Below are 26,258 nucleotides of genomic sequence, written 5' to 3'. Positions count from 1 at the left end.
GTTGAGTTGATATTTTGTCCTGAACATTACGCAGTTGTTTTCTCAAGAGGGCTGAGATCATCAGGGGCAACACGTAAATCTGAAATTGTCCGCAGAGGTGTGAAATATCCTTGTGGAGCATGTTCATTTAATACCTGCAGTGACTGACTCCAAACACTGGTGACCAATTTTCTTCCACATTCACCAGCATGACAATTTATTTCTCTCTCTTGGTCACGGAGAGTTATGTTCCCGGTTATAGGCCTAATGCTAATCAATAAGCTTTTCTGTTCTCCCTGTTGTACTTCAGTTGTTCTCGTTCAGCTAACCCCTGAGGGGATTCATACAGAAAAGATTTTCATATCGAGTACTTTTTTTTCTGTTTCCAGACAGCTGGCTTGCTCGAAGGCACTTTTCCTTCGATATCCAAGCACCAGAGCCTCACATGCTTTACCCAGAAGACCAGGAAGCAGCTGATCAACGTAATAACAGAATTACTATTGACTTTTCCACAGCTAATTCCGTGGAGTGGACGATGGAGTGAATCACTGCCTTGCCTAACAACAGCACTTGATAATAACCAGCGCATCGCAATAGAAAGCAAACTGAGCTTTTCTCTGAATGAATAGACATGAAGGAAATCTCGTGCAAAATGACCAATTTGATCAAATTTGCCAGACAATTCTAAATGTAGTTGCACAGATAAGCCAGTATGGTATTCATCCATTCAAACTAGATGCTGCGAGTGTTTCACTCTCCTCCCTGCGCTAAGATTCTCAACCCCAACTAGGGCAGTGGGGAGTTAGCTCCCTTCAGAGAGCAGAAAGATAAATCATTTATTGTGTTTTTACTGCATCTGCAGTAGACCCTGATGGGAAATTGGATGTGACTGAACAGAGGAGCTCAAATGCGATTCTTCTCAGGTCCAGATTCTAGTTATCTGCAGTCAGTGTCAAAAGCTTCTCCAGAAAGAAAATCTGTTGAAATAAATGTCAAGGGTATTTAGAAAAAAAATTAGCAGACTTTTAAATCCCTAAACTGCTCAGTCATTTTGCAAATTATTTGAAAACAACTTGGTTGAAATTTGTTGCCTGACCTTGTAACAGAACTACGCAGGGTTTTACAATCTCCTTAAACAGGATAAAAACTCTGCCTGACATATTTATGTAAAAATAGCCTTTCCTTTAGCAGATTTCAAATATGTTGGTCTTGGAAACGCTCTGCAATTACTAACTATTGACTTATTACAGACTCTTAATGGGCGGCACGGTAGCACAGTGGTTAGCACTGCTGCCTCACAGTGCCAGAGACCTGGGTTCAATTCCCGCCTCAGGCGACTGACTGTGTGGAGTTTGCACATTCTCCCCATGTCTGCGTGGGTTTCCTCCGGGTGCTCCAGTTTCCTCCCACCGTCCAAAGATGTGTAGGTCAGGTGAATTGGCCATGCTAAATTGTCGGTAGTGTTAGGTAAGGGGTAGATGTAGGGGTATGGGTGGGTTGCGCTTCGGCAGGTCGGTGTGGACTTGTTGGGCCGAAGGGCCTGTTTCCACACTCTAAGTAATCTAAAATCTTAAAACTGCTGACCTGTTTTCAATTATTGACACCCTCACACAATCTATTTAACCATTGACACACTCCTGGGGCCCCACCTGTTAGTACTACCAACATCCTGAGGGTAACCATTGATCATAAACTCAATTGGACCACCCCCCCACCCCCCCCCCCCCCCCCAATATAAACACAGTGGCTACAAAGAAGATCAGAGGTTGGGAATACTGTGGTGAGTAGCTCACCTCCTAGCCTGTCCACATTCTACAAAGCAGAGATCAGGAGTGTGATGGAATACTCCCCACTTGCCTAGATGGGGGCAGCTCCAACAATGCTCAAGAGGCTTGACACTAAAACAATGCATCCCACTTTATTGGCACCATATCCACAAACATCCACTCCCTCTGCCACCGACACTCAGTAGCAGCAGTGTGTACTATCTACAAGATGCAGTGCAGAAATTCACCAAAGCTCTTTATATAGCACTTTCCAAACCCATGACCACTTCTATCTAGAAGGACAAGGGCATCAGGTATATGGGAACACCTCCATCCGCAAGTTCCCCTCCAAGCCACTCACCATCCTGACTTGGAAATATATCGCCGTTCCTTCACTGTCACTGTGTCAAAATCCTGGAATTCCCTCCCTAATGGCATTGTGAATCAACCCACAGCAGGTGGACTGCAGTGGTCCCAGAAGGCAGCTCATCCCCACATTCTCAAGGGCAACTAGGGACCAACAATAATTGCTGGTCCAGCCAGCAACACTCACATACCAAATAAAATAAACTACTGACATATTCCTAAAGACTCATTGTTTCTATTGACACATCCCCAAGGCATCCATATTCCTATTGATCATTCCTGGGGAATCTCTGTTACTATTGACACATCCTTGTGCCACCCACATTCCTATTGACCGTTCCTGGGGACCCTATGTAACTCTTGGCTCATTATTAGCGACCCCTTATAATCCTCGATACATTCCCCCAAGCTGACCCTTGTAACACTTGTTAGGACAATTACCAGAATAATGTTTCTTAATCAAGTGACCGATCACGGCGACAGATTTGCCAAGTGAGCGACACCTGAAAAGCCCAGGAGCCATTATTTTAACATAAGCCTTGATTGAAGTACCAATAAAAGTCAGATTCTGTACGATACAAAAGAAGTGATCAGCTAAAGATAATGACAGGATAAAGAGAATCTTGAGCATTAAGCTGAAAAAATCCAAGGTTGTGGAAGTTGATTGAGCTGCCTGTCTCTTTTCCCGCTGGGTGTCATTAAATGCAGTAATGAGTGAGACAGCAATGGTAGCACACACTGACACATAAACCAGCATTAATTTGGTAGCAGTTCACTTAAATCTAGATACCCCAAAAACTTGCCAGTTTGACCCGCAAAGGAAATGACCATATGGTGCTTCCCCACCTAAATGTACTAACTGGGCCATCAGCCCCTCCACCTTGTATTGAAAATAATTACACTCTGCTTCTAAGGTTTAATTTCAAAGACTTTGCAGGTACTGCAAGTTAGGTGACGAATTATTCAGGTTGAGCATTTGATTTGCTCGGGCTTATCAGTAATTAGAGTTTCAATGTGTTGTGTGACTTCTCTTGGTGTCTGTTCGATCTGACTGCGTTTGCAATTCTTGCCACGTTTAGATTTGCTGCAGTTATCATAAAGTTACAGAAATGTACGGGAAAGGAGCAGACAGCTCGGCCCATCACGTCCGTTCCAGCTGACAAGTAGTGAATGAACTAAACCCCATTTTCCAGATCTTGGTTTGTAGCTTAAAGGATCTCTGCATTGTTACGCACCCTGGCAGTGAGCCCTAGGCCCACATAAAACAACCTCAGCCCATCCAATCTCACACACCCCTTACACACACATGGGCACACAGACAGACACACACACACACAAACAGATGCACGCATGCACAGACACACATGCACACACACGTGTACATACACACAGACGTACATGCACACACACACACGTGGGCTGACACACACATACATAGACAGGCACACACACATTCACAATTCGACATCAGACATACAGAGACACATATCCATACACAGACACAAACATGCACAGGCGCACACATACAGACATACATATATACACACATGCACAGATAGAGACACACACAGACAGACAGACACACATGCACAGACAGGTACACACACACACACATACATTGACATACACACTTGCATGCACATATTGACACGGTCATATAATGCAACCGTATTCCACTCCTCAACTCACCTCCAGAATGTGGCGACCATAATTTCACGCAACAGTCCAACTATGCCTCAATCAGTCAAGTTCCAGAACAACCTTCCATATTCTACACGTCGGCTGATACAGGAAAGGATCCCAGATGCTTTCTGACCAACATCACCCACGCACCCAGCCATCCAGCAGATATCATGTTGGTCCCTGATCAACACCATCCAAGAGGAAGAGTAGTACAGATCAGATGAAGAGTAAAGCTCCTTTGCACTGTTACAGACAAGTTACAGTCAGTTCATTCATTCCAGCCAGGGAGTCTAAGGCGGGGATAGGGTTACAGGGTGTGTGATGCAGCTCTGGTTTGGTGTCAGTAATGAGTGGAAAAGAGTTTATCAACTGATGTCATGCTATTATCCATCTGATAGTAAGAATCAAATCCACAAAACTAGATTCTCCAGAAAGCAACAAATTCTCAATGTATTCCTCTTCTTTTTCCAACTCTCTGTCAGGACTTTTCCAATTCTGTGGCCTTTCACAGACCTTTTCTAGAAAAAAAAATCACACTGATGATGTAGGCGCCGTGTCTAGGACAGCATTTATCTCTATCCCTGACTGCACATGAGGAGCTGGTAGTGAGCTGCCTTTTTGAACTGCTGCAGTCCTTAAGACTGAGGAAAGGAGGTTCCAGGACTTGGGCCCAGTGATAGTGAAGGAATAGCAATAAAGTTCTAAGTCAGGATGGGATGCGGCTTACAGGTGGTTGTGTTTCCAGGTGTCTGCTGCCCCTTATCTTTCTCAGTTGCAGAGGTTGTGTGTTTTGGAAAGTATCAATGCCTCAGTCCAAGTGTCCAATTTTGCTTTTTGATCCTGGATAGTGAGTGTCAGTGAGACCATTCCAGGAAGTCTCAGGCGAGGCTGAATCCCATCCACGCACCTTTCCAACAGGAGGTGGCATAGTTAAATCTGAAGCAGGAACACTCATGCCCCTGAGCCAGGAGATCAGATGTCAATGTTCATTAGTTTCCAATCCTTGGCCTGGCTAGAATCACTGAACGTAGAAGCACTATGGATTAAACCTGAGACCTTCTAGTACAATACTCCCTTGTGTTTAAAACTGAGTTGTGACATATGGATGACTACCCTTGATCTCACTGAATATGACTAGCTGCACAGTTTGCAACTAATGCTGGTTTTGGTTTTATTTGGCTGCACCAAGTCCAATGTCACAATGCAATCCAGGTTCCCAATTGCTCAGTATTCACTGGGGAAGAAGACTAATTGTATCTAGTATGTTTTACACTAACTTTGCATTCAGTCACTCAGCCATTTACAGGTTGATTGCTATGGTCCTCCCCAATTCTTGCTGCTAACGTACTGCTATTTCAAACTTAGATTGAAGGGACCCTATACTCACTGACAGATTGTTATTTCACTAATAGTGGTAAGATCCACAAGTTACCTTTTTAGTTTGAAGCTTACTAATCATACATTATCTCTAAAAAATGTTACTCAATGCTGTCCCTTCACCAAGTGTTTCCAGGGCACGGTGCATGTTTATCTGTGTATCACCCAGACCGAACTCAAAAAGTACTGAAGACGTGGAACGCTGCCCCAGAGCCTTTTTCCTTCATCTCCGACTTGGACATTGTCTGAAACAATTGGGGGCGTTTCTTTCTCATGCTCTGGACTTGTCTATAAGGGCTGGTTTATAGTGTGTTTCTGTTGTATTTCTCAGCCCTAGCCATTGAGCAGCGCCTGGTGAAGATTGACCACACTGCCATCCACCCACATCTGCTAGACATGAAGATCGGACAGGGCAAGTATGAGCAAGGATTCTTCCCCAACCTTCAGTCTGATGTACTGTCAGCAGGCCCAACTAACAACAAGTAAGTATGCCATAAAATTTAGAGAAAATGTATTCCTTCTCTGTGTGTTGTATAAGACAGAATCCCTAACAGCACAACATAGATACCTAAGTTCCTGGACTGTAGCAACTCAATACAGTAGCTCACCACCACCTTATCAAGGGCAATTACAGATGGGGCAATAAAAGCTGGCCCAGTCCGAAGAGTCCACCAATCTCGAACAAATCATCAAAATTACTCCAGTCAAGGCTTCCAGAAAAAGGAGATGTAATCTTCAAATTGCAGATGGAAGACTCAGAGAGGAAGTCAGGAAACACTTTGTCAAGCAATGAGAGGTAGAAGTCGGGAATTCTCTTCCCAGACCATTGGCGGAGCTGGAAATCAGCGGTAATTTAGAATATTTTTTTTCACTTCAAAGCATCAAGTGATATGGAGCAAGGGGCGAGGAAGGGGGTTAAGATACAGATCAGGTTTTATCTAACTGAATGGGAAAGTAGAGCTGAGGGGCTGAATGGCCTCTGGTGAAGTAAGCATGAGAGACCTCTAGAACCTTGACATTTTCTAACTTTATCTGAAGCAGTCCCATTGACCAGTCTGGCCCAGGATCGGTTGGGCTGGCTGATTGGAGATGGATTGTCAGAACAGCAAGAGAAATCCATATGTTCGAGGGGAGGGCAAGATGAAGTTTCAGTGTCAATGACCTGGTGCCTTTAAACACGGAGAATGCACTTGTGAGATTGGGTTTCACTGCAATGTCTAAATAGCTCAGAGGCACTTGTCTGAGGATGAAAGCTTTGTACCTTCCTGAAGAAGGGCTCATGCCCGAAACGTCGATTCTCCTGCTCCTTTGATGCTGCCTGACCTGCTGCGCTTTTCCAGCAACACATTTTCAGCTCTGATCTCCAGCATCTGCAGTCCTCACTTTCTCCTAGCTTTGTACCTTGCTCAGGGAACTATAGCCTAGGAAAGATGTGCTGGTGGGATAATCAGTAATGTGGGGTATGTATGTAATGAAGTGGAGTGATACACCGTCATAGGCCCGAGTGTCCCACTAAGCTCTTCTTTTTTTTTGTTATCTCTGCATTTAAAGATGGTAGCTCCAATACGTTTATGTTTGAGAATTTTGCCCCTAGCAACTTGCAAACTAGGAGGATGGGGGCTAAGAGGGCTCTGTGTAAGTCTGGTAAGGGGCGGACATATGTGTGCTCAACAACATTGTGGGAATGGGCAACACATACTCTTTGCAGTCCTATTGCTGGTAGGTTCAGTGTGGAAAGTGGAGGGGACCTCAGGTGGAGTTGGGAATCTATTTGAAAGAAAATGGAGCTGCAAAGGATTTAACCTTCTGCCCTAGGTGACTCTTTGAGTGTGTCTAATGATTCTTAATTAACCTTGTCAAAGTAGTGACTAAATCTGCTGAGAAATGACCTTTTAGAGCAGCATGGTCTGGTGATCAAACTGTGTCCCTGCGTCATTCTTTAATGCAGCACACAGTTACTGCCATTCATCAGCTGTGTGTATTTTTAACTTGTTCCTAAAATCTCAACCTCCCCTCCGCACTCTTGCTGGAGAGCAACATAATTATGGCTGCAATATTGTCGGTCTCTTTGTACCCCTAAAGGGGATTTGCAGAGTCTGCTGAGGTAAAGAAAACCAGTAACTTTATTTCAGGAACACCATCCCGTGGCTCCATCTTGCCAGGAGGCCGCAAGAACCTGTTATCACTTGCTGCTATGATGAATGATGTGTCCCATTAGCTTGTGACACAATCAGAGCTTTCTGCTTTATCACAGTGTGTCCATCCTTCTTGTGAAATTTAGGTGATGAGTGTCATTAATGTATTGGGCTTGGATGGAAAGTGGTAGCTCAGACTCCCCCAACAAGTAGTAACTATATCCTTTCGGGTAGTGTTATCAAAGATCGATCAGGATTAGGAGGCATGGTGAATCCCAATCCTGTCCTCTTCCTGATCTCCTGACCTGGGGGCAGTGAAGCCAGTGTTCGTCCCAAGCTGCTGTTTCCAGCGACCGGAGACCACACCACCATTTGAGCAGATGGCCTTCCTTGGAGGGGTCTTGCCTTAGCTGGATGAAGCTCTTGCTCTTTTCCTACAAGGCAGGGTGTTGTTAATGGCTGTACATTAAAACTCTCCTGTTGTTTTTTCCATATCTGAAGTCGATGGGCCAACCGAAGCTCCACAGCACAGCAGCGAAGGAAAGACCGGCTTCGGCAGCATTCCGAACATCTGACTCTGGACAATGACCTGAAAGAGGTACATGATCTTCTGGAATATTCCCACTTGACTATTCTTGTTACACAGTGATTATAAGTGTCCTCATCCCACAGTGACCTTTGAGTGCTCTCACCCAACATTGTCCCCCAGCGCTCTTGGCCTGCAGTGACCCAAAGTGCCCTTGATCTGCAGTGACCCAGAGTGCCCTTGATTTGCAATGTCTCAGAATGCCCTTAGCCTGCAATGACCAAGTTCCCTTGACCTACAATGACCCAGAGTGTCCTTGACCTACAATGACCCAGAGTGTCCTTGGCCTGCAATGACGCAGAGTTCCCTTGGCCTGCAATGACCCAGAGTGCCCTTGGCCTGCAATGACCCAGAGTGCCCTTGGCCTGCAATGACCCAGAGTGCCCTTAACCTGCAATGACCCTGAGTTCCGTTAACCTGCAAAGGCCCAGAGTTCCCTTGGCCTGCAATGACCCAAAGTGACCTCATACCAGTTTGAACCCTGACTATTCATGTGCCAGTCCTGAGTGATGAAGATGATGAAAATAAATGGACCTGGCATTGCAACCGCTATATTCTCAGGACTTTAACAGGGGGACTTAGTCAGCGAGGTGATTTTTATTCCAGCTTGACCTATGGAATGGTGAATAGGTGGAGGTTTGGTGAACTGTAACAGAGCCTCCTCTCTTTACTTTTACTAAAGAAAGGAAGAACAGACAGCATTTGGTTTGAAAGTGTAAGCATCTGCAGTTCACAGTGGTTCATACATTTCCAACTCAGGGAAATGAGTGGCTTGGAGAGAAACTTACAGATGATGGTGTTCCCATGTATATGCTGCCCTTGACCTTCAAGATGGTGATGGGTTTGAAAAGTCTGAGGATCTTTGTTGGATTTCTGCAGTGCATCTTTGTAGATAGTACACACTGCTGCTACTGAGAGCCGGTGGAGGGAGTGGATGTTTGTGGATGTGGTGCTGGATACTGTCCAGATCTTGTTGCATTTGAACATTGACTGCCTCAGTATCTGGGGACTCACGAATGGTGCTCATTAGTTACCACGTCAGCCCAAATTTGGATTGGATGCAGACTGTTTCGTTGAGGAATTGCAAATGGTGCTGACTTTCGTGCAATCATCAGTGAACATCCCAGTTCTTACCATGTGACGTAGGGAAGGCCACTTGAAGGTGATGAAGATGAATGGACCTGGCAGTGCAAACACTATGTTCTCAGTTAGCCAAAGGCTGGGTTGGCAAAATGGGGACAATGTTCTATTTCGTCATTGTTGTCCACCCTCGAGCACTTCAAGGATCTCCTCAACTGAGACTCCAGTGTGAGATAAGATTGATTATGCTAACTGCCGAGGGATCTCTCTGCTGTCCACCACAGGGAAAGTAATTGCAAAAATCTTCTGAATCACCTCCACCTCCTGTTTCTATGTCAATTGGTGGGGATTCTATGGAGCTGTGTCCTCAGATTTGGTTGAGCTTTGAATTCCAGATGGAGTCTAACCCATGTTCTGTGTCAGTACAACACCATTTCTAATTTAGCGCCTTTTCTCAGGGATTTATGGACATTCTCTCTGTATAGTGAATTCAAAGACTTGAAGAACGCAGGATCACAGTAACTATAGGCCAGTGAGTCTCACTTCTGTTGTGGGCAAAATCTTAGAGAGATTGGGCGGCACGATGGCACAGTGGTTAGCACTGCTGCCTCACAGCGCCAGAGACCCGGGTTCAATTCCCGCCTCAGGCGACTGACTGTGTGGAGTTTGCACGTTCTCCCCGTGTCTGTGTGGGTTTCCTCTGGGTGCTCCGGTTTCCTCCCACAGTCCAAAGATGTGCAGGTCAAGTGAATTGGCCATGCTAAATTGCCCGTAGTGTTAGGTATGGGGTAAATGTAGGGGTATGGGTGGGTTGCGCTTCGGCGGGTCTGTGTGGACTTGTTGGGCCGAAGGGCCTGTTTCCACACTGTAATGTAATCTAATCTAATCTAATTGTAAGGGATAGGATTTATGAACATCTGGATAGGAATAATGTGATCAATGATAGTCAGTACGGTTTTGTGAAGGGCAGGTCGTGCCTCATAAACCTTATTGAATTCTTTGAGAAGGTGACTAAGAAGGTGACGAGGGGAAAGCGGTAGATGTGGTGTATATGGATTTAAGTAAGGCGTTTGATAAGGTTCCCCATGGTAGGCTACTTCAAAAATCTGGAGGTATGGCATTGAGGGTGAGTTGGAGGTTTGGACTAGGAATTGGTTGGCTGGAAGAAGACAGAGGGTAGTAGTTGATGGTAAAGGTTCATCATGGAGTGCTGTTACTAGCGGTGTTCCGCAAGGATCTGTTTTGGGACCATTGCTGTTTGTCATTTTTATAAATGACCTGGAGGAGGGGCTAGAAGATTGGGTGAGCAAGTTTGCGGATGATACGAAAGTCGAAGGAGTTGTTGACAGTGAGGAAGGATGTGTCAGGTTACAGCCGGATATAGATAAGCTGCAGAGCTGGGCAGAAAGGTGGCAAATGGAGTTCAATGTAGGTAAGTGTGAGGTGATTCACTTTGGTAAGAGTAACAAAAAGATGGGGTACTGGGCTAATGGTCGGATACTTGGTAGTGTGGATGAGCAGAGGGATCTTGGTGTCCATGTGCACAGATCTTTGAAAGTTGCCACCCAGGTAAATAGTGCGGTGAAGAAGGCATATGGCGTACTGGCTTTTATTGGTAGAGGAATTGAGTTCCGGAGTACTGAGGTCATGTTGCAGTTGTATAAGACTCTGGTGCGGCCGCATCTGGAGTATTGTGTGCAGTTTTGGTCGCCATATTATAGGAAGGATGTGGAGGCACTGGAACGGGTGCAGAGGAGGTTTACCAGGATGTTGCCTGGTATGGTAGGAAGATCGTATGAGAAAAGGCTGAGGCACTTGGGGTTGTTTTCATTGGAGAAAAGAAGGTTTAGGGGTGACTTGATAGAGGTGTACAAGATGATTAGGGGTTTAGATAGGGTTGACCATGAGAACCTTTTTCCACATATGGAGTCAGCTATTACGAGGGGGCATAGCTTTAAATTAAGAGGTGGTAGGTATAGGATAGATGTTAGGGGTAGGTTCTTTACTCAGCGAGTCGTGAGTTCATGGAATGCCCTGCCAGTAGCAGTGGTGGACTCTCCCTCTTTATGGGCATTTAAGCGGGCATTGGATAGGCATATGGAGGATAGTGGGCTAGTGTAGGTTAGGTGGGCTTGGATCGGCGCAACATCGAGAGCCAAAGGGCCCGTACTGCGCTGTATTCTTCTATGTTCTATATATTCTATATCAACATTTGATGATTATAGGACGAGTGCTGAGCCTAATGACAAATTGGCATATCTCCACATTCTGGGAAATTGAAGGTGCCAGTGAGTCCTGAAACCTGAACGTGTTTACAATGCAGAACACTGGCAGCCTCCCCAGAGTGTAGAGGACATGCCCTTTTTCCTGTAATGTGTTAGCAGTTGAGTTGTTGTGAACTGCTGGTTTTGAGGAGAGTATGTTTCGTTAGTGACCGTTAACAAGTTTCCTCTGATTCCCAGACAGAAAAATACAACATGCAGTTCATTTAGTTAGTCTCGGTCTAATCCCCAGTGGGCACAGGCTCAGAACATGCAGCTAATTGGGCAGTAATTGGCGTTTATTTGGCAGCTGTACACAGAGACGCTTCAATGGGATGTGACATGTACACAGGAGGGGTGTAGGCTTCAGTGACAGAGAGACTGGGATGTACTTTGTGAGATATTTACCAGCTCAGCTAAAAACACTGGACTTGTTCTGGAGGATAGCTACATGGCTGTGAGCAGCTCTTCGCAGTCTCATCATGTGTTTGTAGATTGTCAGGGGCCATTTTGATGGTGAGTGTTACCATGGGAACATAGGAATAGGAGCAGGCCATTCAGTCCATCAACATTTAACTAGATCATGACTGATCTTGTACCTGATTGCCCTTTTCACCTACTCTGTCCAGATCCCTTGTCTTTAGAGTGTACAAATCAACTGATCTCCGACTTTAACGGACTCAGTGACTGGTCCTTTCTGAGGTGAAGATTCACCACCTCTCTGAGTGAAGAAATTCCTCCCTGTCTCAGTCTTAAATAAATTGCACCTTCTTCTGAGAATGTTACCCTAAGCAGCCCCCCACTACCCCTACCAAACCAAGGAAGCAGACTTTCTGCATCTACTCTGTCAATCTCTAAGAATATTTTATGCCGAAATAAGATCACTGATCAATCTTTGAAACTATAGAGAATATAGGCTTTCTCTCCTCACAGAACAATGCTGGGATCGGTCTTTGTTGCACTCCCCTCCATGGCAAGTATGTCCTTCCTTGGGTAAGGAGACCAAAACTATAGACAATACTCCAGGTGCAGTCTCAGTGGACCTCAACACACTTGCAATAATAGTATCACAACTGAAGCTGCTGCCAATTTTTCACTTAGGAGCAAGAGTTAGTGGATACAACTCAGAAATGACTTCTGATATGCATCTCCTGTCCCTAATACAGGGACTCTGCTATCAACAGTTGGTTTGGTGTCCTCTTGTAGCGCAGTGGTACTGTCCCTATCTCTGAACTGGGGAAACCAAAGTTCAAGTCCCATTGGCTCCAGGGGTGTGTAATCACATCTCTGAACAGATTGATTCGAAAAATTGGTTAATTTTAGAAAAAAACGAGCTGCAGGCCCCTGAGCCGTCTTGTGGTGCAGTGGTAGTGTCCCTACCCCTAGACCGTGAGGCCCAGTTTCAAGTCCCAGCTGCTCCAGAGGTGTACAGTCATATCCCTGAATGGGTTGATTAGAAAAAAATACATTATTTGCTTTAAAAATCAATGGTTGTCTTGGGGACCTCTTGTGGTAGTGTCCCTATCCCTGGACCCAGAGGCCCAGGTTCACGTCCTACCTACTCCAGAGGTGTGTAATACCATCAGAACAAGTTGATTAGAAAAATAGGTTAAATTTTTTTAAAAATCAACAGTTGGCAGCAAAACTGTACACACAATCTGATCAGGTTTCTCTCAGGCCAACTCTACTAACCCCTCTGCGTTTTGCCAGAATGGATCCACCAGGTTTGGAAACTTTGCTTATCATTCGTGTTACTTTTGAAGATGGTTTGCCTTACTTTTTGTGTTCACGTGCCTCTTTTCTTTACCAACTTCTGTTCTTTCTCTTGCCCTCGCACATTTTGCATTGACCTTTCTTGCCTTCAGCCAGCTGGAAGCCTCCTGGTCCAGCACAACTCTATGGCTTTCTGGGAGTGGGACCAGGGGCAGCACCCACCTGTACGACCTCCCAAAAAATCCTTCTCCGAGTGCTCACTGGTATGTCGGGCTCGGGCTCTGTGTGAAGGGGTATGATAAGACACTCTAATAATCCACAGCTTTGATTCACGAGATCTGTCAGGCAAGCTCACCGAAGCAGGATTTGCACTTGGCTGACTAAACTCAAACTCCTTCTCCAACGCCTCTTTCAAGTGTCTGATAAGATTAACTCAAAAGTCAGCATTGGTCACTTGTCTTATTCTTTTCTGTCAATCAAGCGCTGGGGAATGGACATGATTTTTGGTCCTCCCAGAGCCAGAAAAGTAGGAACAAGAGTCAGCCATTTAACCCTTTGTGCCTCCCCCATAGCGTAGACCGTAGGTGATCTGCCATTGAACTCTTTTGCTTTTCTTCCAAGTACTCAGACTTGAAGATTGACTAATTGTGATCTTGAAAGCTCTGATCGTCCAAGTGTCCCCAACTTCTTGGAGAGAGAGTTCCAAGTTTCGTAACAGGAGCTTCCTGATTAGCCTGACTCTAATTTTCTAATGGTGTCCCCTTGTTCTAGCTAGCCCACACATCAGACCAAATAGATCCTCCGTAACAAGGATCTTAAAACTCTTTTCAACAATATCTTACTCCAGTCACCCTTTAATCGCTGATGCTTAAGAGACATTTAAGCAACCTATCCTTTCACAATAAGCGGTCTTTTATATCGAGCTGTTCTGAGATGTTATCACAGACTAATGGAGCAGGTGGGACTTGATCTCAGGCCTCCTGGTCCCTAGGTAGGGATACTGCCCTTTCACAAGAGTCCTCCCACTGCTGTTGCATGCTGGGTGAAGCCTCTATCTGCTCTGCTCCAATGATCACCCCCATGTTACCCACACAATCCTATCCCAAAGGCTTGTTTCTTATTTTGCATAAGTCATTTCAGTTCGATGTTGCCAGTTTAATTCCAATTATTGGTGCGTGAGCAGTGGATTGTGCCATAGGCCTGCTTTGAGCTGGCATAAATGTGCTCCAACCCAGTTTTAAAGGGACTCTGATGTAGCAGTGACCCTACAGTATCTCCTTCACCCAACTGCACCTTACCTCACTGCGTCTCCCCGAGACTTGTTCTGTCAATTGCTCACCTTCACCTCCCCGCCTTGTGTACTCCCTGCACTGCTCATCCACTCAGACCTTCCTCATCGCTCAACTCATGTGATGTGATGCAGAGTGGCACTTGAACTTTGACTCCTCACTTCACCCTTTGACTGAACAACACGACTGTGCATTTGTGGTTTACCGAGAAAATTAACCTGTTCTGTTTTGGTAATTTGTGTTCTGGAAAGCAGTCAGTGAAATCTGATTCTGTTTGAAGGCAGTAACGGGAAGAGGAAATGTCTGTCTGTCCTATAGGAAGGATTTAGTTCTGTAAAGAGATAAGGATGTGGAAGAAGTCACGGAAGACACTGGCTGTGCAGAAAAATTGTTAGGTCCAAAGAAAGTCAATTGCTATGCGATCGAACAATATTACCAGCTTTCTCCTCACATTTTCTGTTGTTCATATTTAATGAGTTCTCCCTCCTCCTCTCCTCCCTCTCTCCTCTTCCACCCTTTCACTGCTCCTACCTCCTTTCCCTTTTTTCTCTTCTGCCACTTCCTTCTTTTCCTCCCCCGTCTTCTCTTGCTCCCCCTGTCTCCTCTTCCTCCCCTTCCCCACTTCCCCCCTTCTTCCCCCTTTCTTTTCTTCAAGTTGCATGACTTCTGAACATTGCTGTCCCTGTCCTGCACCATTTATTCATCATTCCTGTTTGATGATCTACATTAGTTTGTGATCCAAGAACACCTCAAATCCACAGTTCTTAAATAAAAACAGAAAGGGAGTGATGCTCAAGCCCTGGGTCTCATTGGATTGACCAGCGATTGGCATATTAAGAAAGATCTAGCCCCATCCCTCTCCTCCCATCACAAGGAGTCACTATCTAAGGATAACGGGTAAACCATTTAGGACTGAGAGGAGGAGCAATTTCTTCACCCACTAAGCCTGTGGGATTTGCTACTATAGAAAGAGTCGAGGCCAAAACATTGTATGATTTCAAGAAGGAGTTTGACAGAGCACTTGGGGCTAAGGCAGTCAAAGAATGTAGGGGAAAAGCAGGAACAGGCTATTGAGTTGTATGGTGAGCCATGAATGGCCCACTCCTATGTTTTCTGTGTCATTTGTATTCTGATACGGGTCAGTGAGGGATGATATCACAGGAGTCTGTTGGATATTTCAATGGAGCCAACGTCAATACATCTGCTCTTGTTAACAGAAATACATCCAGGAGGCCAGGAGTATTGGAAAAAGCCTACGGCAACCCAAACTCTCCGACCTCTCCCCTGCTGTCATTGCACAGACTAACTGGAAGTTTGTCGAAGGTCTGCTCAAAGAATGTCGCATCAAGGTAACCTGTTTGTTTTGTTTTTCTCAGTTATGCAAAGATCAGAGTACAAAGTTAGAGCAGGTGAATGAAGTGGTTAATTCTTCCCCTCCCTCTCTCTTTTGCCTGGTACTGAGTTTTAATTCCTCATCTCAATGGGGTTTCAGCTGCTGTTGGGGCCTTCGGTACAGAGAGGTGGAGCTGTTCTGACTCCCGAACCTTGACAGGGTTCATGCAGGAAGGATGTTCCCAGTGGGGCAGCACGGTGGCTCAGTGGTTAGCACTGCTGCCTCACAGCGCTAGGGACCCGGGTTATGATTCCAGCCTTGGGCGACTGTCTGTGTGAAGTTTGCATGTTTTCCCCATGTCTGTGTGGTTTTCCTCCGGTTTCCTCCCACAGTCCAAAGATGTGCAGGTGAGGTGGATTGGCCATACTAAATTGCCCATATTGTCCAGGGATGTGCAGGATAGGTGGTTTAGCCATGGGAAATGCAGGGTTACAGGGATGGGGGAGGAGGCGGTGGCAGTGTTGGTCTGGGTAGGATGCTCTTCGGAGGGTCAGTAAGCACTCAATGGGCCTACTTCCACACTGGTTGGAAGAGCCACTGGGGTGTGGTTCCGCATGGGATGCTCCTCAATGGGTGGGTTTGGACTCGATGGGCCAAATGGCTTGCTTCCACACTGTAGGGATTCTACAGTTGTATGATGTCTGTGAAGGTGGCAGGACAGAATTAAAAAAGCTGGTTAAAAAAAAATCACGTGGAATGTTTGGCTTTATGAACAGCACACAAAATCCAGGAAGTTATACTAACCCTTGAAAGGTTATGCCTCATTTGGAATGTCATGTCCAGCTCTGGAATCCACTGTTCGGAAGGATGTCAAGGAGGAGGCAGAGGGGAGCTTAGGAAAACAGAACTGAATTAAAAGGTTGCTGTTTGTTGAGCACATTGGAGAAATCGGATTATTGTTTGAGTAGAGAAGGTTAAAGGGACTTTTGATAGAGGTGTTCAAAATCATGCAAGTGTGAGAAATTAGGGAGGATCTGAGGACTCAGATTTAAGGACATTTGCTAAAGAACCACAGATTAGGAAAAAACATGTACCAAGTGATGATGATCTGGCAAATACTGCCTGAAAGGTTGGTAGAAGTTGATTCAGCAGTAGTTTTCAAAATGGATTTCAAAATTGCCAAGCTGTCGGGGAAGGGCAGGCAAGTTGGATAATCGAATGGATCCTCCGTGAACGCTGGGACAAGCACAGTGGGCCAAACGCCCGCCTTTGAAGCTGCTCTGTTCCCTGGCTCTCCAAGCTGGCATTCTGAAGTAGGGCCTGAATTGTCAATCTTAGGAGTTGGGCAGAACTACTCTTAACTCAGCCAGACTGACAGCTGGGAGTTGCGAGGTAGCTGGCAAGAGTGCGAAGCGAGAATGGATTGGTGGGGATGACATTATGAAGTAAAAGGCAAGGTATAGGGTCAAGAGATCTGCACACCAGTTAGTAACACACCCCTGGTAGTGTCCTCCAGGGATCTGACCTGAGCTTTTCACTAAACAATACAGTGTTATGAACTATGAAGGAACTGAGAGGTACATGTATAGAATTGTAGAAAGCTTACAGTGCAGCAAGAGGCCATTTGGCCCATTGAGTCTGCACCAACAAGCATCCCTTCCAGTTCCAATGCCCCACCTCATCCCGGTAACTCTGTGTTTACCATGGCTAACCCACCCTGAATCCTGTGGAGAATTTAGCACAGCCAATCCACCCAACCTGCACATCTTTGGACTGTGGGAGGAAACTGGAGCACCCAGAGGAAACCCACACAGACATGGGGGAGAATATGCAATCTCCACACAGACTGTCACCCATGTCTGGAATTGAACCTAGGTCTCTGGCACTGTGAGGCAGCAGTGCTAACCACTGAGCCACCATGCCACAGTATAGGAATCGCTAAAAACTGGTGGAGAAACATATGTGTTTAAAAACTCAACAGGCTAATAGAATATTAACCATCATCCCAAAGGGGCTGAAATTCAAATGGTGGTTTTAAGTCCTGCTACATCTGTCTGAAACCCTGGTTAGATCAGAGTGCACCTGAGAAAGATGCAAATTGGAGCAGAGCAGGTTCATTACTTTGGCACCAGCCACAGAGGGTCAACTTGCAGCGATTGAACTTTGATTGTCTTGTGTACAGGAATGGGAATCTAAGTGAGCCGCTAAAAGATTTGGTAGGGTAGACAGAAAGGAAACTTTGTCGAGTGCAAAAATTCAGAAAAGTGGGATTAGCCATCAAGTTAAAGCTTAAATGTTCAGGACTCCCTTCCAAAGACTATTGAGGCTTGAGATCAGTTGAAAATTTCAAATTGTGTGATCGAATTTAAAAGAGATGGAAGTGAGGTCAGTAAACAGTGTTACAGATCAGTTCTGATTTAACTGAACGACATAGCAGGTTTAGATTAGAGTGGTGCTGGAAAAGCACAGCAGGTCAGGCAGCATCCAAGGAGCAGCAAAAATCGATGTTTCGGGCAAAAGCCCTTCATCAGGAATAGAGGCAGAATGTGGCAGGTTTGATGGGCTGCATGTTCTACTCCTGATCTAGTCGCTTGTGCCTGTTCTTGTCCATAATTACCATAGAGGGAATTCAACAGAGTCATTTGGTTGATACTGGAGATGGCAAGAATGTCCTATAAGGAAACATCGGTGTGATGGATTCTGTATTCATTAGAGTTTAAAACGATGAGAGGGGATGTGATTGAAATGTATACAATTTGAGCAGAGCTGGACAGACCAGATGCAGAGAGAATGTTTTCCCTTGTTGAGAGTCTGGAACCATAGAGTCATACAGCATGGAAACAGAGCCTTCAATCCAAAGAGTCTGTGCCGACCATGTTCCCAAACTAGAACTGGACATGTTTTTCCAGAAGAGGCTTCACCAACATCCTGTACAACCTCAATGTGACCTCCCAAATCCTATTCTCAAAGAGAGGACACAAGTTTGAAGAAATGGGGTAAATAATGTAGGACTGGAATGAGGAGGATTTCTTCATACAAAGTGTAGTTAACCTGTGGGATTCTTAACCACAGAGTGTTGCAGGGACCAAGTCACTGAATGCACTCAAGAAAGAGAGAGATGACACTTTCAATTGTAAAGCCATCAAAAGTTACAGGGAAAAAGTTGGAATACAGCATTAAGGTAAAGGATAAGCCATGATAATATTGAACAGTGGCATAGACTCAAAGGCCAAATGGCCTACTTCTGTTTCCTATGTTCCTATGAATCTTAGCTAAATGCTCATCAAACATACCGAGGCATCTCCTGAATTTTTTTTTAAAATGATCTGGAGTTTGTTACCTTGTGGATAAAGGTGTCTCAATGCAAGGGACAAGGCTCCTCCAGTGGAGGTTAATTTCTCAGAATTTCAGTTTTCTTGTTGTTCTCTAACATGTTCTTTTATCAGTTGAGTAAGATCTATTTCAATGAGCATCAAGGTGGGTTGAATATATTTGAATGTAGAACAAAGAGGCATCCTGTTAAATCTTTTCATCTCACATTTAGGACAGAAATTTAAATCATAAATTAGGGGCCATAGTACACGGGTGCATTCTCCATGGCAATGACTCGACCAATCAAAGTCAAAGTATGGGCGGCATGGTGGCACAGTGGTTAGCACTGCTGCCTCACAGCGCCAGAGACCCGGGTTCAATTCCCGCCTCAGGCGACTCTCTGTGTGGAGTTTGCACATTCCCCCCATGTTTGCATGGGTTTCCTCCGGGTGCTCCGGTTTCCTCCCACAGTCACAAAGATGTGCAGGTCAGGTGAATTGGCCATGCTAAATTGCCCAAGTGTTAGGTTAGGGGTAGATGTAGGGGTATGGGTGGGTTGCGCTTCGGCGGGTCGGTGTGGACTTGTTGGGCCGAAGGGCCTGTTTCCAAACTGTAATGTAATCTAATCTAATCTAATTGGTCAAGCAAGCAGCAGCTTTTCCTCAATCAGAATAAATTGTGGCTCACTTTAGGATTTGGTATTCTTGTGATTCTGTCCTGATGAATGCAAGATGAAATGTTTGTACAGCGGGTCTCTCTTGTCGATGATATTCCAGTTGTATAACACCAAGTGACTAACTGGAGGTCTTCTGTTGCAGACTAAACGGATGTTGGTGGAAAAGATGGGGCACGAGGCAGTGGAGCTGGGACATGGAGAGGCCAATATTACTGGCTTGGAGGAGAACACATTGATAGCCAGCCTGTGTGACTTGTTGGAGAGAATCTGGAGCCATGGTCTGCTTATCAAACAGGTGTGTCTTTCAGAGTGGCTCTGCCTGACCCTAGGTTTAACATTGTGCACCATGGAGTGCAGGACTCCCCATGTTTCAGTGGATCACTCAGCATTTGTTCTTTCCTCGTTTAATACAGGGGAAGTCAGCTCTCTGGTCACACCTACTGCACTATCAGGAGACTGAGGAGAAGCGAGAGGCAACAGTAGAGACACCAGGTGAGCAAATATCTGCTTGCAAGAAGTGGCTATCAATCGCATAAGTCGAAGGGGAGTAATGTGCTCAATAAATGAGAGATTGAGGTGGGGAGAGGGATATGCGGTGTCTGAATTAATAATAGGTTGAAACAATTGCAACAGTGTTTGTTAGATGGCAGTGGGAGCTGCAGGAGGGATGAGCTACCTGACAACAGCATCATGGTACCAATCACCATGCATATGGGGGACAGTGAATAAGAGTTTGGTGGTAGTAGGGGACAGTATAATAAGGAGGATTGGCACTGCTCTTCAAAAGAAAGAGTGTGAGACAAGTGGTCGTGTTGTCTGTTCAGTGCCAGTGTTTGAGATATCTGTTCTGGGCTAGAGTAGTCTACATTGATACAATGACAAGAACTAAGAAAGAGGTTCTGCTGAGGATTAGGTGCTAAATTATAAAGCAGGACTTCAAAACATTTATCAATATTATCTTAGCCACATGCAAGTTGACATAGAAACAAATATGATCAGAGAAATGATTGAATGGCTCAAAGACCGGGTGGGAGGTGTGGATTTGAGTTTGTGGGACTTTGGCATCAGAACGGAGGAAAGTGGGATCTATATCATTGGGATGATCTACACATTCTGGGAGTGGTGTTCTAGCAAGCTGCAGAACTAGGGAAGGAAGAGAAGTCTCTAAACCGAACAAGGGGGTGGGCAGGGGGGGGGTGCGGTTGAGGAAACAAGCTTGGGTAGATGTAGCAAATCAAGTGGAGTGGTTGAAACAGACAAGCAGAAAGATAAATATTGGAAATGAAAGACAGAAAAAACCTTAATAATCCACCACAGTCTAGCCGAGGTGTTATGATGCCAACAAAAAGTTGAAATTAAAAGCTGTATCTGAAAACTCATAGGATGCATGAAAATATTCATTGATTAGTAGTGCACATTGAATTGAATTGACATTATCTGATAGCCGCTATGGAGAAGTGGCTGCAGGATTATATCCTAAATTAGATTACTTACAGTGTGGAAACAGGCCCTTCGGCCCAACAAGTCCACACCGACCCGCCAAAGTGCAACCCACCCATTCCCCTACATTTACCCCTTTTACCTAACACTACGGGCAATTTAACATGGCCAATTCACCTGACCTGCACATCTTTGTGACTGTGGGAGGAAACCGGAGCACCCAGAGGAAACCCACGCAGACACGGGGAGAATGTGCAAACTCCACACAGTCAGTCGCCTGAGCCGGGAATTGAACCCGGGTCTCTGGCGCTGTGAGGCAGCAGTGCTAACCACTGTGCCACCGTGCCGCCCACAATATTGGGAGTTGTATAGCATTTGAGGAAAATAGGAAGCTAGGGAAAGGTGGAAGGTGTAATCAAAGATGCATTTGTGTAATACATCAGCTTCATTGAGATGATCAGGATTTCGGTGTAACTGAGGAATGGTAGAACACATAAGTCACCAGTGGGAGTGATCGATAGATTCTTGAATAGGAACCACAATGTAGGAAGAAGAAATAATAAAGGAACAACGAAAATCAGGAGTGGCTTTAGTCTTCACATAATCTGGAAAAATCAAATTAGCAGTAGTAGCTTGGAAGAGGAGTTCATAGAATGCCTTTGCAAAAGTTTCTTAAAGTAGTGCATTCTGGAACCAACCAGAGAGCAGGTTATATGAGACTTGGTATTGTGCAATGGGAGAAGGTTAATTATTGACCTTTGGGAAAATGACACCTTAAGGCAGCAGCAACCACGATATGAGGTTGGAATTATAAAGAAAAAGTCCAAGGAGAGGATTTACTATCATTGCTAGCTGAAGAAGTTAAGGGAAGCATCAAACTTAAGGAAAGAAAAATCATATAATAGTGGAAAGGTGAGTGGCAGGTCAGATGTTTGGACAGGATATAAAAATGGCAAAGAATGATGAAAAAAATTAATCAGGAGGAACAAATAAGGTATGAGAGGGAACTATCTCGAAATGTAAACAAAGATAAGTAAGAGTTTCTACAAGGAAAAAAAAGAAGAGTAAGTCCAGTGACTGCTGGTCATCTAGAGATTGAGACTGGGAAGTTCCTAGTCATAGTCATAGAGATGTACAGCACAGAAACAAACCCTTCAGTTCAACTCATCCATGCTGACCAGATATTCTAGTCCCATTTGCCAGCACCCGGCCCATATCCCTCTAAACCCTTCCTATTCATATACCCATCCAGAAGCCTTTTAAATGTTGTAATTGTACTCCACCACTTTCTCTGGCAACTCATTTCATACAAGCACAACCCTCTGAGTGACAACGTTACCCCTTGTGCCCCTTTTAAATCATTCCCCTCTTGCCTTAAACCAATGCCCTCTCGTTGTAAACTCCCCAACCTGAGGGAAAAGACATTTGTCTATTTATCCTATCCATGCCCCTCATGATTTTATAAACCTCTATAATGTCAGCCCTCAGGCTCCAACGCTCCAGGGAAAATAGCCCCAGCCTATTCAGCTTCTCCGTATAGCTCAACCCCACACTAGTAAACGATAAGGAAATGTTGAATGAAATGAACAAATTATTTGCTTCTGTCCTCACTGTAAAAGATACAAAATCATTCCAGTAAGAGCTGTAAATCAGGAGCTGGAAGAGAGAGAGGAACTTGGTGAACTTACAACTACTAAGGGAAGGGGGTACTGTACAAAATGATGGAGCTGCAAGCTGACAAGTCCCAGGGTCCAAATGAACTTCATCCTAAAGTCTTAAAAGCTGTGGCTAATGAGCAAGTAGATTCACTGGAATTAATTTTCCAAAATTCCCTTAATTCGGGAAAGGTTCAATTAAACTGTAAAGTAACAAAAGAAGCCATTCTGTTCAAGAAGGTGACTGGGAAGAGTCAACATAGTTGGGAAGGGAAGGGAAATCACATTTAACCAATATATTGTAGTTCCTTGAGGAACTAACACATGCTCTACATAAGTGGAAGCCCTTGATGTCCTTTTTTAAATTTATTCATTCATGGGATAAGGGAATCGCTGGCTAAGCCAGCATTTATTACTCATCCTGAATTACCTAGAGGGCAGTTAAGAGTCCACCGTGTTGCTGTGGGTCAGGAGTCACATATAGACCAGATCAGGTAAGGCCAACAGTTTCCTTCTCTTAAGGATATTAGTGAACCAATTGGTTTTTTGCCCCTGGTAATCAGCAATGGATTCATGGTCTTATTAGACTCTTAATCACAGATTTTTTTTTTTATTGAATTCAGATTCAATCTCCTGCCATGGTGGGATTCGAACCCAGGTCCCCAGAATATTATCAGGTCTCTGGATTAATGGTCCAGCGCTAATACCACTAGGCTATCACCTCCCCTTGTATTACAGCCAGATTAACAGAAAGTATTTGACGAGCTGTCACATAAAGGGTTATTGCACATGTGTAGAGGCTCATATAGATGCATGGTGAGAGGATTGGCTGCCTGGCTGACAGAAAGTAGATTATGCATACACGGCTGTTTGTCTGATTGGTCAAATGTGATGCGTGGGGACTCCCAGGGATCCGTGCTGAGGGTCTAGCTTTTTACAAATCACATCAGTGGCATCGATGTGGGAAGCAGTGGGTATATTTTCAGCTGCCACAAAGGTAGGTGAAGAATACATAAGGACTCTAGATTGATACATAGTGGGCAAAATTCTAGCATTAAGGAGTATAATGTGGGAAAATGTGAAATTGTTCACTTTGGTAGAAAGAATTTAAAAAAGAGTAAGATGTAAATGGAGAACAGCTACAGAATTCTGGGCTGCAGAAGAGCTAGTGTATGAGTACAGTGTTAGGATGCAGGTACAGCAAATAATTTAGGAAGTTAATGCTATCCTTTATTATTGAGAAAAACTGAACATAAAGGTAAGGCTTCACTTGTGCAGAACATTGGTAAAATTACTTCTTAAACTGCAGTTTGATCTCTTTATTTATGGAAGGAAACAGATGCAATGGAGATAGTTCAGAGGAGATTTATTAGGTTGGTGGAGTGAGTGTGTTGTCTTTTGAGGAAAGGTTGGGGACTGGGGTTGTTTCTGTTGGAGTTTAGAAATGTGAGGGGGAGACTTAATTGAATTGTGCCAACTCCTGACAATGAGGATGTGAAGACGATGTTTCCTTTTGTGGGTGAATCCAGAACTAGGGAGCACTGTTTGAAAATCAGCGAACAGAGAAGAGGAGAAATCTTTTCTCCCAGAGAGTTGTTGTGCCTTTGGAACTGTCTGCCAGAGAAGATGGTGGATGCAGGGCCATTGAAAACTTTTTAAGGCAGAGGTAAATAGATCAATGGAAATCAAGGCTCAATATTTGGGCCTCTCCATTCAGATACATGAGTAACTCTGCCCAAATTATTAGGTCCATTGCTCACAGCGTATAGCTGAAATTGGGCTAACATCTCTGAGCGGCTGCATACAAGGTTATGTGGAGTGAATGTGGAATTCAGAATAAAAATAGATCATCCATGAGCTTATAGAATAAGAAAGCAAGCTTGAGGGGCTGAATGTCCTGCCTTTGCTCCCAACTCATGCGTTCACATTGCTAGGTGGCAGGGAGTAAAGCCAACCAGATGTGTTTAAGGATCAGTATTGAGATAAAATGGTGAGGTAATCCTACTCCTTATGGATAGTTAGTGTATTTGGAATATTGGATACCGAGAGGTGACACTGTAGTGATTGTAACAAGGTCAGCCAGTTGAACGTGAGTTCCCTGATTGGGGCTGTTAATCTGGTCCCCAGCCATGGAGCCCTGGGTGACAGATATAAACAGAGAGTCAGGGGAACTGTTCACTCTCGGAGCTGGCTCTGAGGGAGCTGAATCAGTGTCAAGGACTCTCCACATGTAAATAGAGTGAGTTGGTGACAGGATACCTGCCTCTGTGGAGTTATCTCTGACACTTTGCTGCTTTTAAGATTTTAAAGGGATGAGGTAATGTCAATTGATGTGGTGTTTCATGTTGACCAGAACTAGAACTAAAGGCAATAGACCTTGGATTAAATTCAAAATTAATCGCACAAGCATTCATTCTTTCAGGAGGTGTACATGTTGTTGGGAAGGACAACGTGAGTTGCCCATCCCTAACTGCCCTTGAATTGATTGGCTTGCTAGACCATTTCAGAGGGCAGTTAAGTGTCAATCATATTACTCACATGAATCTGGAGTCACGTGTAAGCCAGACCAAGTAAGGACACAATATTTCCTTCCCTGATGATAATTACTGACCCAGATATATTTTATGACAATTGAGATAGTTTCATGATCATTATTACTGGGATTAGATTTATATTCCACATCTTTAAATTGAATTTAAATTCATGTTCCCAGTACATTAACCTGAACCTCTTGATACATATGGCAGATTTCCTTTCCTGAAGACCATTAGTGAGTGGAATGGTGTTTGCAACAATTACCAACAGTTTAAAGATCACTCTTACTAGCTTTTCAATTCTATGTTGACTGATAGAACTTAAATCAGACCAAATGCCATGGTGGGATTTGAACTTGTGGTCTCGGGATCACTAGTCAAGTGACATAGGTCAAATATAGACAATGAGTGAATCCCCAGAAGAATATAAAGACATACGAGTATACTTAAGAGGAAATCAGGAGGGCAAAAAGGGGTCGTGAGATAGCTTTGACAAATAGGGTTAAGGAGAATCCAAAGGGATTCTACAAATATATTAAGGACACAAGAGTGACGAGGGAGAGAACAGGACCCCTTAAAGATCAGCAGAGCAACCTGCATGTGGAGCCACAGGAGATGGGTAAGATACAAAACAATGATTTTGCATCAGTGTTTATTGTGGAGCAGGATATGAAAGATAGAGAATATGGGGAAACAAATAACAGCATCTTGAAAAACGTTCATATTATAGATGAGGAGATGCTGGTTGTCTCAAAATGCATAAAGATGGATAAATCCCCAGGACCGGATCAGGTGTACCCTAGAACTCTGTGGGAAGTGAGGGAAGTGATTGCTGGGCCTCTTGCTGAGATATTCGTATCATTGATAGTCACAGATGAGGTGCCGGAAGACTGGAGGTTGGCTAACGTGGTGCCACTGTTTAAATTTAAAAGGGACACAAGGGGCAACTTTTTTGAGGCAGAGGGTAGTTCGGGTACGGAATGAGCTACCAGAGAAGGTGGTGGAGGCTGGTACAATTACACCATTTAAGAGGCATCTGGATGGCTATATGAATAGGAAGAGCTTACAATGAT

The 26,258-nt window shown here is 44.6% G+C and overlaps 1 protein-coding gene across 3 annotated transcripts in view; it reads left to right on the top strand.

Annotated features, from left to right (window-relative positions):
* LOC122559492 (DENN domain-containing protein 5B-like) overlaps positions 1–26,258 on the top strand; it is a 359,734-nt gene that overhangs the window by 237,424 nt on the left and 96,052 nt on the right. For 2 of the 3 annotated variants that reach the window (XM_043708996.2, XM_043708995.2), the window contains 5 exons: positions 5,503–5,653; positions 7,808–7,904; positions 15,453–15,584; positions 19,699–19,851; positions 19,970–20,048. In XM_043708996.2, the coding sequence (XP_043564931.2) occupies positions 5,503–5,653; positions 7,808–7,904; positions 15,453–15,584; positions 19,699–19,851; positions 19,970–20,048 (612 nt within the window). Of the gene's footprint in view, positions 1–5,502; positions 5,654–7,807; positions 7,905–13,098; positions 13,210–15,452; positions 15,585–19,698; positions 19,852–19,969; positions 20,049–26,258 lie in introns of all 3 variants that reach the window. The other variant, XM_043708993.2, reaches the window with a different exon arrangement.

This window comes from Chiloscyllium plagiosum, unplaced genomic scaffold (assembly GCF_037043375.1).
Source record: "Chiloscyllium plagiosum isolate Xiang-an unplaced genomic scaffold, Cpla_swu_hap1 HiC_scaffold_19, whole genome shotgun sequence".
Taxonomy (NCBI): domain Eukaryota; kingdom Metazoa; phylum Chordata; class Chondrichthyes; order Orectolobiformes; family Hemiscylliidae; genus Chiloscyllium; species Chiloscyllium plagiosum.
This window is presented reverse-complemented; position numbering and strand designations above follow the sequence as displayed.